The sequence below is a fragment of the Montipora capricornis genome, chromosome 6 (genome assembly GCF_036669925.1).
Source record: "Montipora capricornis isolate CH-2021 chromosome 6, ASM3666992v2, whole genome shotgun sequence".
In the NCBI taxonomy this organism is placed as follows: domain Eukaryota; kingdom Metazoa; phylum Cnidaria; class Anthozoa; order Scleractinia; family Acroporidae; genus Montipora; species Montipora capricornis.
Genome location: NC_090888.1, coordinates 4095898 through 4109136, shown reverse-complemented (window position 1 = coordinate 4109136; position 13239 = coordinate 4095898). Strand labels below are relative to the sequence as shown.

Sequence of the window (13239 nt, the reverse complement as noted above, 5' to 3'; positions counted from 1 at the left end):
TAAACACTTCTCGTTTTTTGTCTCATTGAAGCTTAATTTTAGTGTATCTCGAAGAAAGAAAATATATAATCCGACAAAAAAAGCCGATGGTGCTGTTGTTTGCTTGGTATGTCAAACCAGTCTTTTGCATTGCGACGTCATACTCGTACAAGTTCTTTCCTGTCCTCTCCTCGCCAAAGAAGGTGGGGTGGAGGAAGGCCCCGGGAACGAGTTTGACTACTCGTGAAATCCTCGCATATGATATATTTAAAATGCTACATGACGACCAGCTTGTGTAGGTTTGAAATGATTGAGCGACCCGCAGTCCGGTTATTTTTCGAAGGAAATAAATCATTGACACCAACAGGTCGGTTCTCTTGCGTCGTAGAAACTAGAATTAGTGTATATTAATTTTAAACGCATTTTACTTGTATTAGTACTATCACAATTATTGAATGCTGTAACAGTTTTAAGAGTTTTGGAAACTCGCACTTTCTATTCCACACACTACCTCGAAAACGGAGGTGTACGTCTGCGAAAACGGCGGTTTTCGAAAAGGTCTTGTCTAGAGTGAAGGCTTTTAAAAACCGTGATGTTCAAAGAGGTCTTATACCCCATTCACACCAACAAGACATGTTTAATTAAACTTGGTTTACCAAAATAAAAATCAGTCACAGAAAAATGTAGGACTGGCTTTTGCATGAGATTCAGGTTTGTTTCAACACATGTTTGACCTGTACTAAATTCGTAGTCGACAAAAGTCAGTAAACACGATTTAAAAAGAAAACAATTTGAAACCGTGTTTAACTAAACATGTTTAAAACATGTTTAAGGTTTGGTGTGAATGGGGCATTAGTGTAAAAAGAAGACAGTGGTCAGTTAAAACACCGCGACATGTGTATGGTTTTTATGATCCTAAATTTCAGGGCCAACAATCTTTTACACGATTGATTGTCTTTTTTTTTTCCCCAGGAAGGTGAGGAAGACTTAGATAAAAGGAACAACAAGGTAATTTTAGTTAAATGGCTCTCCAGCTTATCTTCAAATGCTGAACCTTTGAGCGTGCGCGTTGTGTTAAATAGCGACATTCATACCAGGCATTCTAGTCCCCGTTTCGCCGACCACGTGACCAAAGGAAACGGAGGGCTCTGGGGACGAGAATGCATACCAGGTAGAAAATGAGTTCGAAATTAATTAAAAATCTTCCGCGTGTGCGCAATTAGCCCTCGTTCCTTGCTTCCCGGGAAGTAAGGTGGCCCAATCTCGTTCCCAGAGTCATCGTTCCTTTGACCAGCGGTCGGGAAAGAGAGACTCTGGTCAAATCCAAAAAAAGGCCATATTTGATTGGCTGTTCAAAACGGTTTAATTTCGCGCCCTTTGTCAAATTCTAAACTAAAAAGTCGTTATTTCTTCTGGATTTTTATCTATACAAGGTTGAAGATAATATAGGAATAAATCTTTTTACAACTAACGTTTGAAAATACATCAATTTTCACTTGCGTGAAACCAGATACTGAAATCTGTTATGATTGAAAAAATGTCTCTCGTTACTCTTTGTGATTCTCCACAGTTTAAAGGGGCTAGGTCACGCTATTTTAGGTAATTTTGTTTCATTTTGTTAATTATGAGCTCTAAACGTCAAATTGGCAGAGCATGAGTCTTTCATTTGCAAAATCACGGCCACATAACAACTGAGAAAGATTTTCCAGCTTTCTAAATGACATTTTGATAAAGATTGATATAAATTTGAAAAAAGGTGGGCCGACGTTTTTCAAATTTAACCAAATTCAATCCACTTCAATCCTCTCCAGTTTTGTCCATCCATGTCCCTTCTTGGCTTCCCTGTGTTTTGTTAGAGTTCTTCTATAGTCTTGAACAGTTATTTTGATATTTTAGTTAATTCTACGACCATTCGATCAGTGCTGAAATTGCCTAAGCTTGCTTGACCTAGCCCCTTTAAACGTTACTCAGTTACTCAACCGGAACCTGAAATTTCTGGTTCCGGTTTTGGAGAGTCTCTCGTGCCCGTTCCGCTGGACAAGGGTAACGGAGGCTCTGGGAACGAGATTGAAGGTGGCCTTGATTATGAGAATTGTTAAGGTCATAAATGAAAATGCGGAAAAATTACCTCCTGCACATAACGAAAAGATTACAATGTGTAATAGAATATGTACGGCACAGCTTGAGAGATCTAATCGGTCAACTCAGTGTGGTACCTACTGTAGTTCAAATCTCCTGGGTTAAGATTCTTTGTGTATACTATTTGCATTACAATAGCAGTGGTTACATTTACCCTGAGTTTGGGGCCTTTCGGGGAGTAAATGGCTTGGGTTTGGTTCAGCACAGGTTTTATGTTACCCTTGGGGATGCAGTTACACAGTAAAATACTCCCCTCAGGGTAAAATATAATTACATGAGTTCATTGACCTTGCAAATTGGTTCTGCTTTATGATTGGCCAAGCCATCTCAGGGAGCAGATAAACCGTACTTCAGTTGGGTACAACATTGATTTAGCCGATTAGGTTTATTATAAGATTTAAAGTGGTTCACTTTGTTTCTATATCCAGGGTTTAAAGGATGTCTTTCGAGGGCTGACGATTTTCATTTCGAAAGATGTGGATGAGTTTAAGAAACTCCGAAGATACATTATTGCGTATCCTTTTTGCATTTTTTTGTTGTTCGTGATTTGTCGCAGTCATTTTAACCGAAAATCTTCTTGAATTTGGCGTTGATGTGCCGGCAATTTCTATCTTTCTATTTGGTGCGGCTGAAAAACGGAAATCACGTCAACGCTATTGCTCACGTGCTCAGCGTTGCACGTGCTGCGTGCTTTCCCGCGCAAAAACATTTTTAATGGTGTAAACTTAACAAAAGTCTCAGTTACGATGGAGATCTGGTAGAGGAAGAATATGAAAAGTCAAGCGCAACACATATTGTAAGCAACACGAAGGTACGGAACCTGATTTTTGCATATTGCCGCACTCGACTGACGGTGCCTAATAACAGTATGGATGAAATCAGTTAGTTCCACAGAGTGCAGCGCAACTATTGGTGCATTGGTGAAAGCCCTGGCCTTCCACCATTGTATCCAGATTTGATTCCCGAACTCGGTGAATGGTGTCATGCACTGGAACTGCCGATATAAAACGATTTAATTATCATTCGGAGTTAATGACAAGACCTGAGGAGCCATGGCAGCCCATTGGTAGACAATAGCCCTTTTCACGGTTAGTTTTTGTCATTTGCATTACAATATAATCTAGCATGTATGTGAGGCAATTTCGGGCTATTTTGTAGTTTTAACCCGAAATTGCCTCGCATCCACGTTAGATTACATTGAAATGCAAATGCAAGGCTGCTGGCTAAGAAAATTTTAAAGAGGCCCTCAGAGCTAAACGCTGAGAACTTAGGAGCCCAACATATGAAGTGAAAGGTGTTGCCCAGAGCTATTCTTTGGGAGCCCCAGGCTACTGGGCTTCTGTTAGGCAACAGCCTTGAAATGAGAAAAACTAACCGTGAAAAGGGCTATTGTGCAGCGAATATCGCACGCCATTGTACCCAGGTCCCGTTATCCAGTGCTGTGTATACAAAAGTAGAAGCATCCTTCAGTCGTCGCCTCCGCTCGCGAGTGAGTGACTTAACGAACGGAGGAGGCGGCTGAAATTCCGGCTATCCCCCCTCTAGTTCTTTCGACTGCGCAAACGCTGATGTATTACTATCTGCGATTTCTCTCTTTGCTCATGCCTGGACAAAGTGACTCGAACACAATTCACCAATGGAGCCATGGCTTGAATCTACATTAAAAGAGCGCGAAAGTTGACTGCTTTATCCAGTAGTTTAAATAGTATTTGAAATACAATGTATTTCTAGCTTTGTGGTGCTGATATTTTCTTTTGACTTTTTAGGATGAAGAGAAAGAGGAAGAAGGTTCAGCCAAACTTGTTTCGCCAGCCTGGATTTGGAAATGTGTTAAGAAAGGCCGTGTTGTCCCTATTGACAACTTTGTTTTATAGGAGTTCCCCTTGAATGTATTTATTCGAAATAAAATATTTTAGACTTCCAAAAAAAAATCTAAGATTAACGTGAAAATTTCTCGTAGAGTCCAATCTGAAAAGGACAGTGCGTGGCTGTGCGCGAAGATTATAGATGGTTTTCATTCAGGTGATAAGACGGCCATTTTGGCGCACAAGACAATAGCAAATTATGGCTCTTGTTTTGCATTATAATAGAGTCAAATTCCCAAAAGACTTTTTTCTCTATTGTTCTAGGTGTACCAACATGGCTGCTGTGGCGTCATGTGAAAACCATCTATACACAAAAAAAATGTACCTTTCAGTGTTATAATAGGTGCATTGGCGGCGCGACTGCAAACCAAACAGAAATAACATAGAGCGATTTTCAATTGAGTGTCGTAAAACCAAAACCAAAGTAATTACACGTAGCCCACACAAAGCGCGGGAAAATGTGCACGCGCGAGCCACAATTGGTTTCACTTCTGATTGGTTGAAAAAGTGGCGCGAGAACCTTGAACCAATCAGTGAGTGAAGTAATCATAAACCAAAGCAATTCGCTAATTACTTTCGACACTCAATTGAAAACCACTCTATATCACAAAGTGAGGTTATCGTTTCATTTGTAAGGCAGTGACCGAATAAAAACATGGAATGTTTTCTTCTTTCAATGCTATACCGGGAGTATGGATTGGTTTTGCAAAAGAACCTGGTATCAGGCTTGTCGGAAAGCGTCGGAAAGGTGTCTATTTTTAGACAAATTGGCGGCTAACTCAATGTTGTACTCAATTTAAATCTCCTGGGGTTAAGATTCTTTGTGTGTTGTATTTGTATTTAAAGGATATGAAAATGCCTGGAACAAAACGTTTTTTCCCAAAGGGTTTGAATACAACATTGAGTTCGCCGATTTGGTCTATTGTTTCATTTCCCGCAAAACTTAGTTTAAAAATAGACACTGATGCTGAAGGGGACTAAGCCATTTTGGGTAAATCTTACTCTTGATAGATTGACTTCAAGATCAGCGATATTCTAAAAACGTCTCGATGAGAGTAGAAATGTTACTGCAGCAGTAAGAGGAGATTACACATTTCACAGACGAGACCTTTTTATTTCACAAAAGTCACACTAAACACTAGAATAAAGGCAGGTCGAACACTGGTTCTTCCACAATTCTCATTTTTTACCAGTGTTATCGTAACAATTATTTTTACTAATCTGCACTTCGGCAAATTAGCATTTTCTGTTAGTATCTATTTAAACCAAACTAATGACATGCACCTTGCTTGCACAATTTATATTGTCCACTTTTATCAGATCCCTAAAGAAACAAATTGTAACAGAAGGGAACTCCACAGAAAAACCAGACTGCAATAGATCGTGCATCAAAATTAAAATTTACTTGGGTCCTCTTTGCTGACTTCAACAAAGTACCTTCGACGGCTGCCTTTAAAATTCAGTTAACATGACTAATATGATGCAAGAGTTAAAAGTCTTTGATTGCCGAGTTTAGGCCTTAGACATGAATTTAATCAAGTCCACAACACGATGGCTGTAACCGTACTCATTGTCATACCTGCAAGAGGAAACAAGGAATTTATTTTTTATTTTCTTCAGGGCATATTATTAAGATCTGAAGGCAGATGAATTTGTAAACATGTGTAATTTAACCTCTTAAAAACCCATTGACACATGTCATAGCAGAAAGGAAACTGGACTGGAACATAATAATCATCTTCATAAAAAAAGGAAAAATATGTGTACAATACAATCTTCTATTGTAAAACAATGAGCATGTGTACCAAACAACAAAAAGAATGATCAAAAATTGATTTAAAATGACATGTTTGACTTTAAGGAGGTTACGATAATTACAAATATTCCACCGAAGTGGCGGAAAACATCTGAAATATCCACCACTAAGGTGTTAAGATACTTGATTATCTCTGGTTGTTCAAAGAAACGCATTTCTTTATATCCGAGTCCACCCAAGAAAACATGGAGGATGAGATGATTTAGGGGAGGAAATTTTTTTTTTGAAAGATACATGCTCAGATGTTTCTTATGAACAACAAAAAAAAAATGGACATTTTTCTTAGCAAAACTCAAACAAGGGGCATGACAGCACACAGAAAAAGCATAACATTAGAGGAAAGAGGGTCAGACGGTAGCAGTTCCAATCAAGGTACATCATGACGCTTTGTCAGGATATCAGTATCTTCATTCCCTCTATTTAAACTTGAAAAGGCAGCAACAGACAAAACTACCTTTTTCCATAGTCTTGTTGGGAGCCTATATTATGGTTCCTGCCACGGCTTTATAAACCGAGATACCAAGTGACAAATGCCACTATGTACATCACTAAACTACTTTTAATCTTTATTGTAATTAATAGTAGCAGGAGAATAACTTGATTGTATCTTACCATGCAACCAGCTTAACAAAAGTAGGGCTAAGTTGAATTCCAGCTAAGGCATCAAAGACTGAGGAGTGAGTGTCCCCAATAAAGTCAGAGGACACAACTTGATCCTCAGTGTAGCCAAGGTATCTGCTTAGCTTAAGAGACTCAGAAGCTTCCTTCACAACCTTTTTTATCTCGTCATAGTTGGTCTACCAACAAAATCAATAGTAATAAACAGTTACAACAACAGGTTGTTTCCTTGGAAGGTAAAAAAATGTTCTGTGATGGAGTTCGATAACGTTGTCAGAGAACATGTAAGTGCAGTCCTGTGAAGGACTGGTGTTTTGAGAATGTGAGCAGAAGTCACCAGTGTGAGGTAAAAATAGGACAAATAGGATGCTTCTTGTGAGTAACCATAATTATCGGAGTCATGCAGGGCTAAAACTTGGCAGTCGTCAGGTCACCAATGGCGACTTAACATGTGCCAGCTAACAGCTGGGGTGACTTTAATGCAAATTTTTCCAGCCCGATAAATCGAAGTACAAAGTTGAAAATATTGTCTCATTGGACTACCATTCTATTCTTTTCCCAAAAGCTAATTTCGCTGAATTCTGTGAACATTTATGTAAGTGGAAAATTACAACAGGATTTAACCATTAATGATCGGCCACCATTTTGACTTTTCTGTTGTCAAGACTCACGCAGAGTACTTTGCTGTCATTTCATTTTACATGCTATTCCTTTCACAGTTTGAAATGCACATAAGCTTCAGCTAAAAGTTTCAACGTGTAACAGCAGCTTGACAAAGGAACGTCTTTAGAACTGATTTGCAGCTTGTGTAAAAGAACGACATGTGATTAGGACTTTTTTTTTTAGCAAAAACCAAACGGCATGAAAGCACAAAGAAAAAGCATAAAATTAGAGGAAAGAGGGTCAGACGGTAGCAGTTCCAAAAAAGGTACATCATGACACTTTTGTCAGGATATCAGTATCTTCATTCCCTCTATTTCAGCCTTTGTTAAGCATCTAAACTTTTGAGTGTTGATATTAGCTAAAGCCCTGTTAAAATCTGTAATGGATATCCAGGAGCATTATTGTGTCCTGAGTGACTAAGAATTTCAAGGAAAGTGGCCTGACTGACCACCAAGCACTGATTTAATTTTTGGCCATTGGAAATTATGAAGAAGCGAAAGAAAAAAATCATAGCAATGGCTAGTTTCATCTTTGGCCTCTTCATGCAAGTTAGACATAATTTCCACTTCTCACTTTGTTGCAAGCAACAGGGCCGAAAGCAAAATTGGATTACAATCATTATGAAATCATTCAAACTGACTCATCCATGGCACTCGGCCATATTTGGTGTTCATGAGGTCATAAGCAGCTCTAAGACTCTTTACTCCACTACTAGTGAAAACAAACTTGGATGGGGCAGGGCATGACAAAGCAATAACAGAAAATAATCATACCTCCTTCTTAAGCCGGCAAGTTAGGTCCACAACCGACACATCTGGAACAGGCACACGGAATGCCATCCCAGTCAATTTGCCATTGAGTTCAGGAATGACCTTCCCAACAGCTTTAGCAGCTCCAGTTGACGCTGGAATGACATTTTGGTTAGCTCCACGGCCATCGCGCCATTTCTGAAGGAGGAAACAGAGTTAAGAGTTTCACATGATTCAGGATTTCAAGAACCTGACTTCCAGAACATACAAACCTTTCCACTTGGTCCATCAACTGTCTTCTGAGTAGCAGTGAAGGCATGGATCGTAGTCATCAAACCCTCTTCTATACCAAAGTTGTCATTAATGACTTTGGCTAATGGAGCAAGGCAGTTGGTCGTGCATGACGCGTTGCTGTAATGTACAAACAAACCACATGGGATTCAATAAAATATGATGTCAACTAGCAGATGGTTTGAGAAGAGTGATCCACTGTTGTCACCATCAAAATGAACTTCAATCTGAAGTTCACTGGCGATATTACACAGCGGCGCAAAGATATGGATTTTTTTTTTGAGTGGTAAAAGCTAATATTTTACAAACAAACCCAGCAAGTGAGTAAAATATTGTTTTTACCATTCAACATAAAATTCATCTTAGCACCAACGTGTAGTTTTCTTTTTATTGTAGAGACAGGAATGTTTTACTCACCAGTTTTCTCTCTAACACCAAGCACAAAGTTTGTCGCAAATTCTTGCAGCTCGGCGGAAGGAACATTTTCAATTTTTGAATTTCTTCTTCACTTGCAAGGAACTCATTGAATAATTTTAAGTTGCATGGAGTTTTATTCTTTGTGTTAGCATTTTTCTTGTTTCTCAGAGAAGGATTTTACATCAACTTCAGAGAACTTCACGAATCTAATGCTCGTCATTTTTCATTGACTGCATGCACAAACAACCAAGCAAAGGCAGGAAATGACGTCATCAATATCCTCACCAGTGAGGATATGGAAATAACGCCAGTAACGTCCCGATGTAATTTTGTATGAATTTTACGAGGTGTATTTTCCAGTAAAGCACTTCTGTCTATATAATTAAAAAGACCCTGTCTATAACTCTTATGGAGTTTAAGAAACAACGACCGCTACGGCAATTCAACAACGCAAAAACGCAGTGATATTATTGGTTAAAAGAAGAAAAATGGTCGCACTGCACATGAGGCACACATCCTTGTACATTTCTCTCCTGTACTCGTCAAAACAGCAACTTGAAATGACGAAAAATTTAAGGTTTTGAAAACAATGTGGGCATACATCGTGAAATCTTCACCCTCCCTCTTTTCAGCAAATTCGTCTGTACCAATTCATTAACTGTTGTAGGATACTTCGCCCTTGTTGTACAATGTAAACAAGAGGGAATAATCGTGAAATACTTAAGATGGCTTAAAGTTACATATTTTGAAGTGACGTTTTCATCGCCATAGCCTGCAGGGTTTCTTAAAACTCCCATTGCCTCCTAGGAGGGAGACTTACGTGTAAGTTAATAGATTTTACCGGTAGTCAGTCTAATGCCAGTCACATTTTTGGGAAAGAAGTAGCAGACTTCTCTTCAAATGAAGTAGCACTGAGAGGCAACTTTTAACGACTGTCACTACTTTGAAACCATGTTAGAATCTAACACTTAACATGTAGCAAGTTCGTTTCCATGTATTCTTAAGAGAGTGATTTATTAAGTCTCGGGAAAATGTCCATTTGCTAATAGAGGGGTTTTCAAGTGAGTGTTGTAAAACAAATTCTAAAGTAATAACTTCGACCAATCAATCATAGCAAGTCAACAAAGTGCAAAGAACCAATCCAAATTCATGGCAACTCTGTGTAACTTGCAGAAAGTGCGGGAAACATTGCACACGCAAGTTACAATAGGTTTTGGTTTTCCTTTTCATTGGTTGATATAAAACTGGTGCAAGATTTTTAAACCAATCACCACGCGTAGCAATTGCAATTGCGTAAATTACTTTCGACAGTCATTTGACAACTGCTTTAATAATTAACACCTCAGTACAGTTGTTTTCCCCAAAAAACGTAGACAACCACTGGATAAAGTGCTATCCAGTATAAATTATGTCGTTTGGTTTCGATACAGTGGACAGTGCGTACAATGGGGCAAAAATCACCTACCTAACAATATTCATGGTGGCCGCATCATACTTGGATTCATTCACTCCCATCACAAACATAGGGGCATCTGCTGATGGAGCAGAGATTACTACCTTCTTTGCTCCACCTGTCAAGTGTGCACTGGCTTTCTCGATTGTGGTAAAGACACCAGTCGACTCCACAACATACTCGGCACCACTATCCTTCCAGGGGATTTCTGCAGGGTTCTTTATTTGATAAACAGTGATTGGTTTTCCTTCAATGACAAGCTTGCCATCCTTGACTTCTGTTGTTCCCTTGAATCTTCCATGGGTTGAATCATACTTGAACATGTACTCCTACCAGAAGTATAACGTAACATGGAAAAGAAAGAAAGAGATTAGTTAACTTAGCTTATAATCATGCTGTGGTACAGCTGCAGTTCTGCAATAAACTCATCTACGACCCAACACTTGTGCAGTGTATGTTGACATTAAATACCTCTTACTGACAGAGTTCGAGTTCCATGCTGTAAGTTACGGACCAAGTTTTCTTCCATTGATTTATGGCCAAAGTGGGAAGCGCGCAGGCCAAAAATTAACAGGAAAAAACAAGGATCCAAGGAAACAGAGCATGCAGGAAAAAAAACTGTTGAAGTCAAGGAGAGAGTTTAACAGCAACATATGATTGGCATGCATAAAAATCTGAAAAACGAAGAGATGTACATGTAACTGGATTTTTAAAATACTTGCTTGCCAGATTCAGACAGTTTCACAAGTTTATTTTACATAGACAACATGAAAAAACTTGCTAGAAAAATAATGTCATGCAGAGGGTCCAGGATACATTTTTGTATGATTTGTTGTCTGTCTAACAAATAGATTCCAAGTTGCCATGCATCTGTTCAGTAGTAGATTACAGAAGATATCAAAGTGGTAAGAACATCAGTGACACATGAGGCAATAATTTTACTGTTCTTAACACATTTTGACATCATCTGTGATCTATTACTGAACAGAGGCACAGCAACATGGAATCTATTTGTTTGACAGACAACAAATCATACAAAAATATATCCTGGACCCTCTGCATCCAAATAGACCAAAACATACCAATGATGCCAGATTTAGCTGGCATTCCAGGGAAACTCAGTATCTTCACCCCAAGTATTCACTTTATTCAACTACGCACGTCTTTTATACAACTTATAAGGAGGGTGGGGAGGGTAAGTCAGAACATCACAGCACACCACATTTGTCTGGGTTGAACTATTTACACTAAACGATTACCAAAGTTTTACAAGGACGATCTATGATCTCGAAAAACTGCATGCTACCACCTGGCAAATTGTCTTAAACTTCATCTCCTTACATCTGCTTATAGTGATGGCTTGATTTTACGCATCAGTTTATATTTGGATCACCTTATTGTTACTCAGCAAAAAGCTTGCATGAAATTAAAGCTTAATATTAAATTAAGCAAACAACAAATACAGGCTCTTTCCAAGACGACACGAGAAAGCTAAATACCAGCTTGCGCAGCATCATAGCATCGACTTTCCTTGGTAATTTTAAAGCAAGCGATAGACAAACAATATTAAAGGCTTTCAATACCATGTAGGTCAAATCGATGAACGGATCGTTCACTGCGACAACCTGTACTTCGGGGTGTTCCAGCGAAGCACGCATAACAAGTCTACCAATTCGACCAAATCTGCAAGAAATTGCACAGTTTAACAACCAACAACAAGCCCAAGGAGATGACAACTAAAATTGTTGATCAAATACAGAACATTCCAGCTGATTTCACTTACCCGTTGATTCCAACTTTGACCACCATCTTGAGTCAAACTTTTGGGTGTGATTCTGCCACAAAATGCACAATTCTACCTCAGCAATGAGATGAATAATAATTTGAGTTAAAGTTATCCCTACTGAATTAAGTTATCCCAAACTGAATGCGAAGGAAAGCCAATTTACCTTCAACAGACAAAAGTATACAACAACCGCCACGTCCCCAGCCTGTGTGGAAGAGATCACTGACTTGCGGAGGGAACCGTTCAAGTACATTCCATTCTAGAACTTGATTGGCTCAGCAGGAACATGTGATCCAGGTCGTGCAAAGAATCACGCGTAACACGCACAGAAGCTGCTAAAAATTTGGACAAACTTGTCTCTTGCGTAAACAAATCTGACAGGTCTAAAAAAACAGACTTGAAATAATGAAAATCATTTATGCTCTGAACTGCATTTCACAATTGTCTTGCTATACTGAGATTTGTAGGAAACTCTGGATTGTATTGGGATTGTGGACTGCAGAATTGTTAATTAATGCACAATTACGTAAGAGGTACACAACGAGGAAGTTTTTCATTAAATAAAACTACCAAACGTTACACAGTTTTCCCAGGGAAGAGGTTGATGAATATTTAAAAGATTACTTGCGCAACGGAATACTGAGTACCCGTAGCAGATTAGATTACGTGCGAGCAGTCTCTTAATCTTTCGTGACGCGCGACATCGTGAAAGATGTGTAACCGCAAGCTGCTATTAACGCGAGCGCGGGTGTTTCTGTGCGCTCTTAGCATTCCCACTCCGCACCCCGCCACCCCGCGGGAAAAAGTAGAGCTGATGACGACTAACTTTCCAAGTATTAAAAGGCCCTTTGTACCACTCGTTTAAGGGCAAATATCGCTTTCTATGCTCCAAAAATAATCAGCATTAGCATATAATAAAACATTAGAAACCGTTGAAGTTGCGCCCTGATTGGCTACTCAAACTCTAATCGCAGCAGGAATAAATCTAGTTCTACATCCGGCTTGGTCGGTAAAAATCTCGAAGACATCACACCAACCGTAAAATAATATAAAAGAAGAATATAAAATTAAATAAAGATAACTATATTATTTGGGCGGTCAGTGTTTGCATATAGATAAAAACTTGTTTTCATCTGACCTAAAAGTTAAAAAAGATGTTTAAAAAGTTGGTAAAAGTTAACGAAATTTTCGGCAACTAACTACTGCCTTCCTCAGATTTCAACTAAAATGTTTTTGGGTTGACGCTTTGCTCGAATTCATTCTCGCTTCAGTGCTGACAAAAATGGCTTATTTACACCCTTGGGAAATACAGTGCAAGGAAAGAGAACTCTTTGCCTCGATTCCATATGTTTAAGGCATTTCGGAACGAGCGCGAGGGAACAGAAAACATTAAGATCGCGTAAAGCCAGTCAAAACACTAGGCGACGTGTTTAAGAAACCCAAAGACCGTCCGAAAACAAATC

The 13239-nt window shown here is 39.0% G+C and overlaps 2 protein-coding genes across 3 annotated transcripts in view; one reads left to right on the top strand and one right to left on the bottom strand.

Annotated features, from left to right (window-relative positions):
- The window catches only part of LOC138051326 (DNA ligase 3-like), a 26157-nt gene extending 21494 nt beyond the window's left edge, over positions 1-4663 (top strand). The window contains exons 24-27 of the mRNA XM_068897516.1: positions 952-987; positions 2547-2632; positions 2860-2929; positions 3885-4663. Coding sequence (XP_068753617.1) covers positions 952-987; positions 2547-2632; positions 2860-2929; positions 3885-3992 — 300 coding nt within the window. The 3' untranslated portion in view covers positions 3993-4663. The remainder of the gene's footprint in view (positions 1-951; positions 988-2546; positions 2633-2859; positions 2930-3884) is intronic.
- Positions 4664-5076: 413 nt separating this feature from the next.
- On the bottom strand, positions 5077-12159 carry LOC138051327 (glyceraldehyde-3-phosphate dehydrogenase-like). 2 transcript variants are annotated; one of them, XM_068897518.1, is made up of 8 exons: positions 11940-12159; positions 11774-11825; positions 11574-11673; positions 10003-10319; positions 8102-8240; positions 7854-8027; positions 6412-6596; positions 5077-5562 (listed from the first exon to the last, which is right to left on the bottom strand). In XM_068897518.1, exons 2-8 carry the CDS (start codon positions 11797-11799, stop codon positions 5496-5498), a joined length of 1008 nt encoding a protein of 335 aa, XP_068753619.1. In that variant the 5' UTR covers positions 11800-11825; positions 11940-12159; the 3' UTR covers positions 5077-5495. The 2 variants fall into 2 exon arrangements, with proteins under 2 accessions (XP_068753619.1, XP_068753618.1); XM_068897517.1 differs by having other exon boundaries at positions 11774-11845; positions 11940-12006.
- Between the last annotated feature and the right edge of the window lie 1080 nt (positions 12160-13239).

Excerpts from the sequence above, each read along its gene's own strand:
- LOC138051327 (XM_068897518.1), bottom strand. The coding sequence starts at position 11,799 with ATGGTGGTCAAAGTTGGAATCAACGG. Across the intron at positions 11,674-11,773 it reads GTCAAAGTTGGAATCAACGG|ATTTGGTCGAATTGGTAGAC; the intron begins GTAAGTGAAATC and ends AATTTCTTGCAG. Across the intron at positions 8,241-10,002 it reads GCCACCATGAATATTGTTAG|CAACGCGTCATGCACGACCA; the intron begins GTAGGTGATTTT and ends TGTACATTACAG.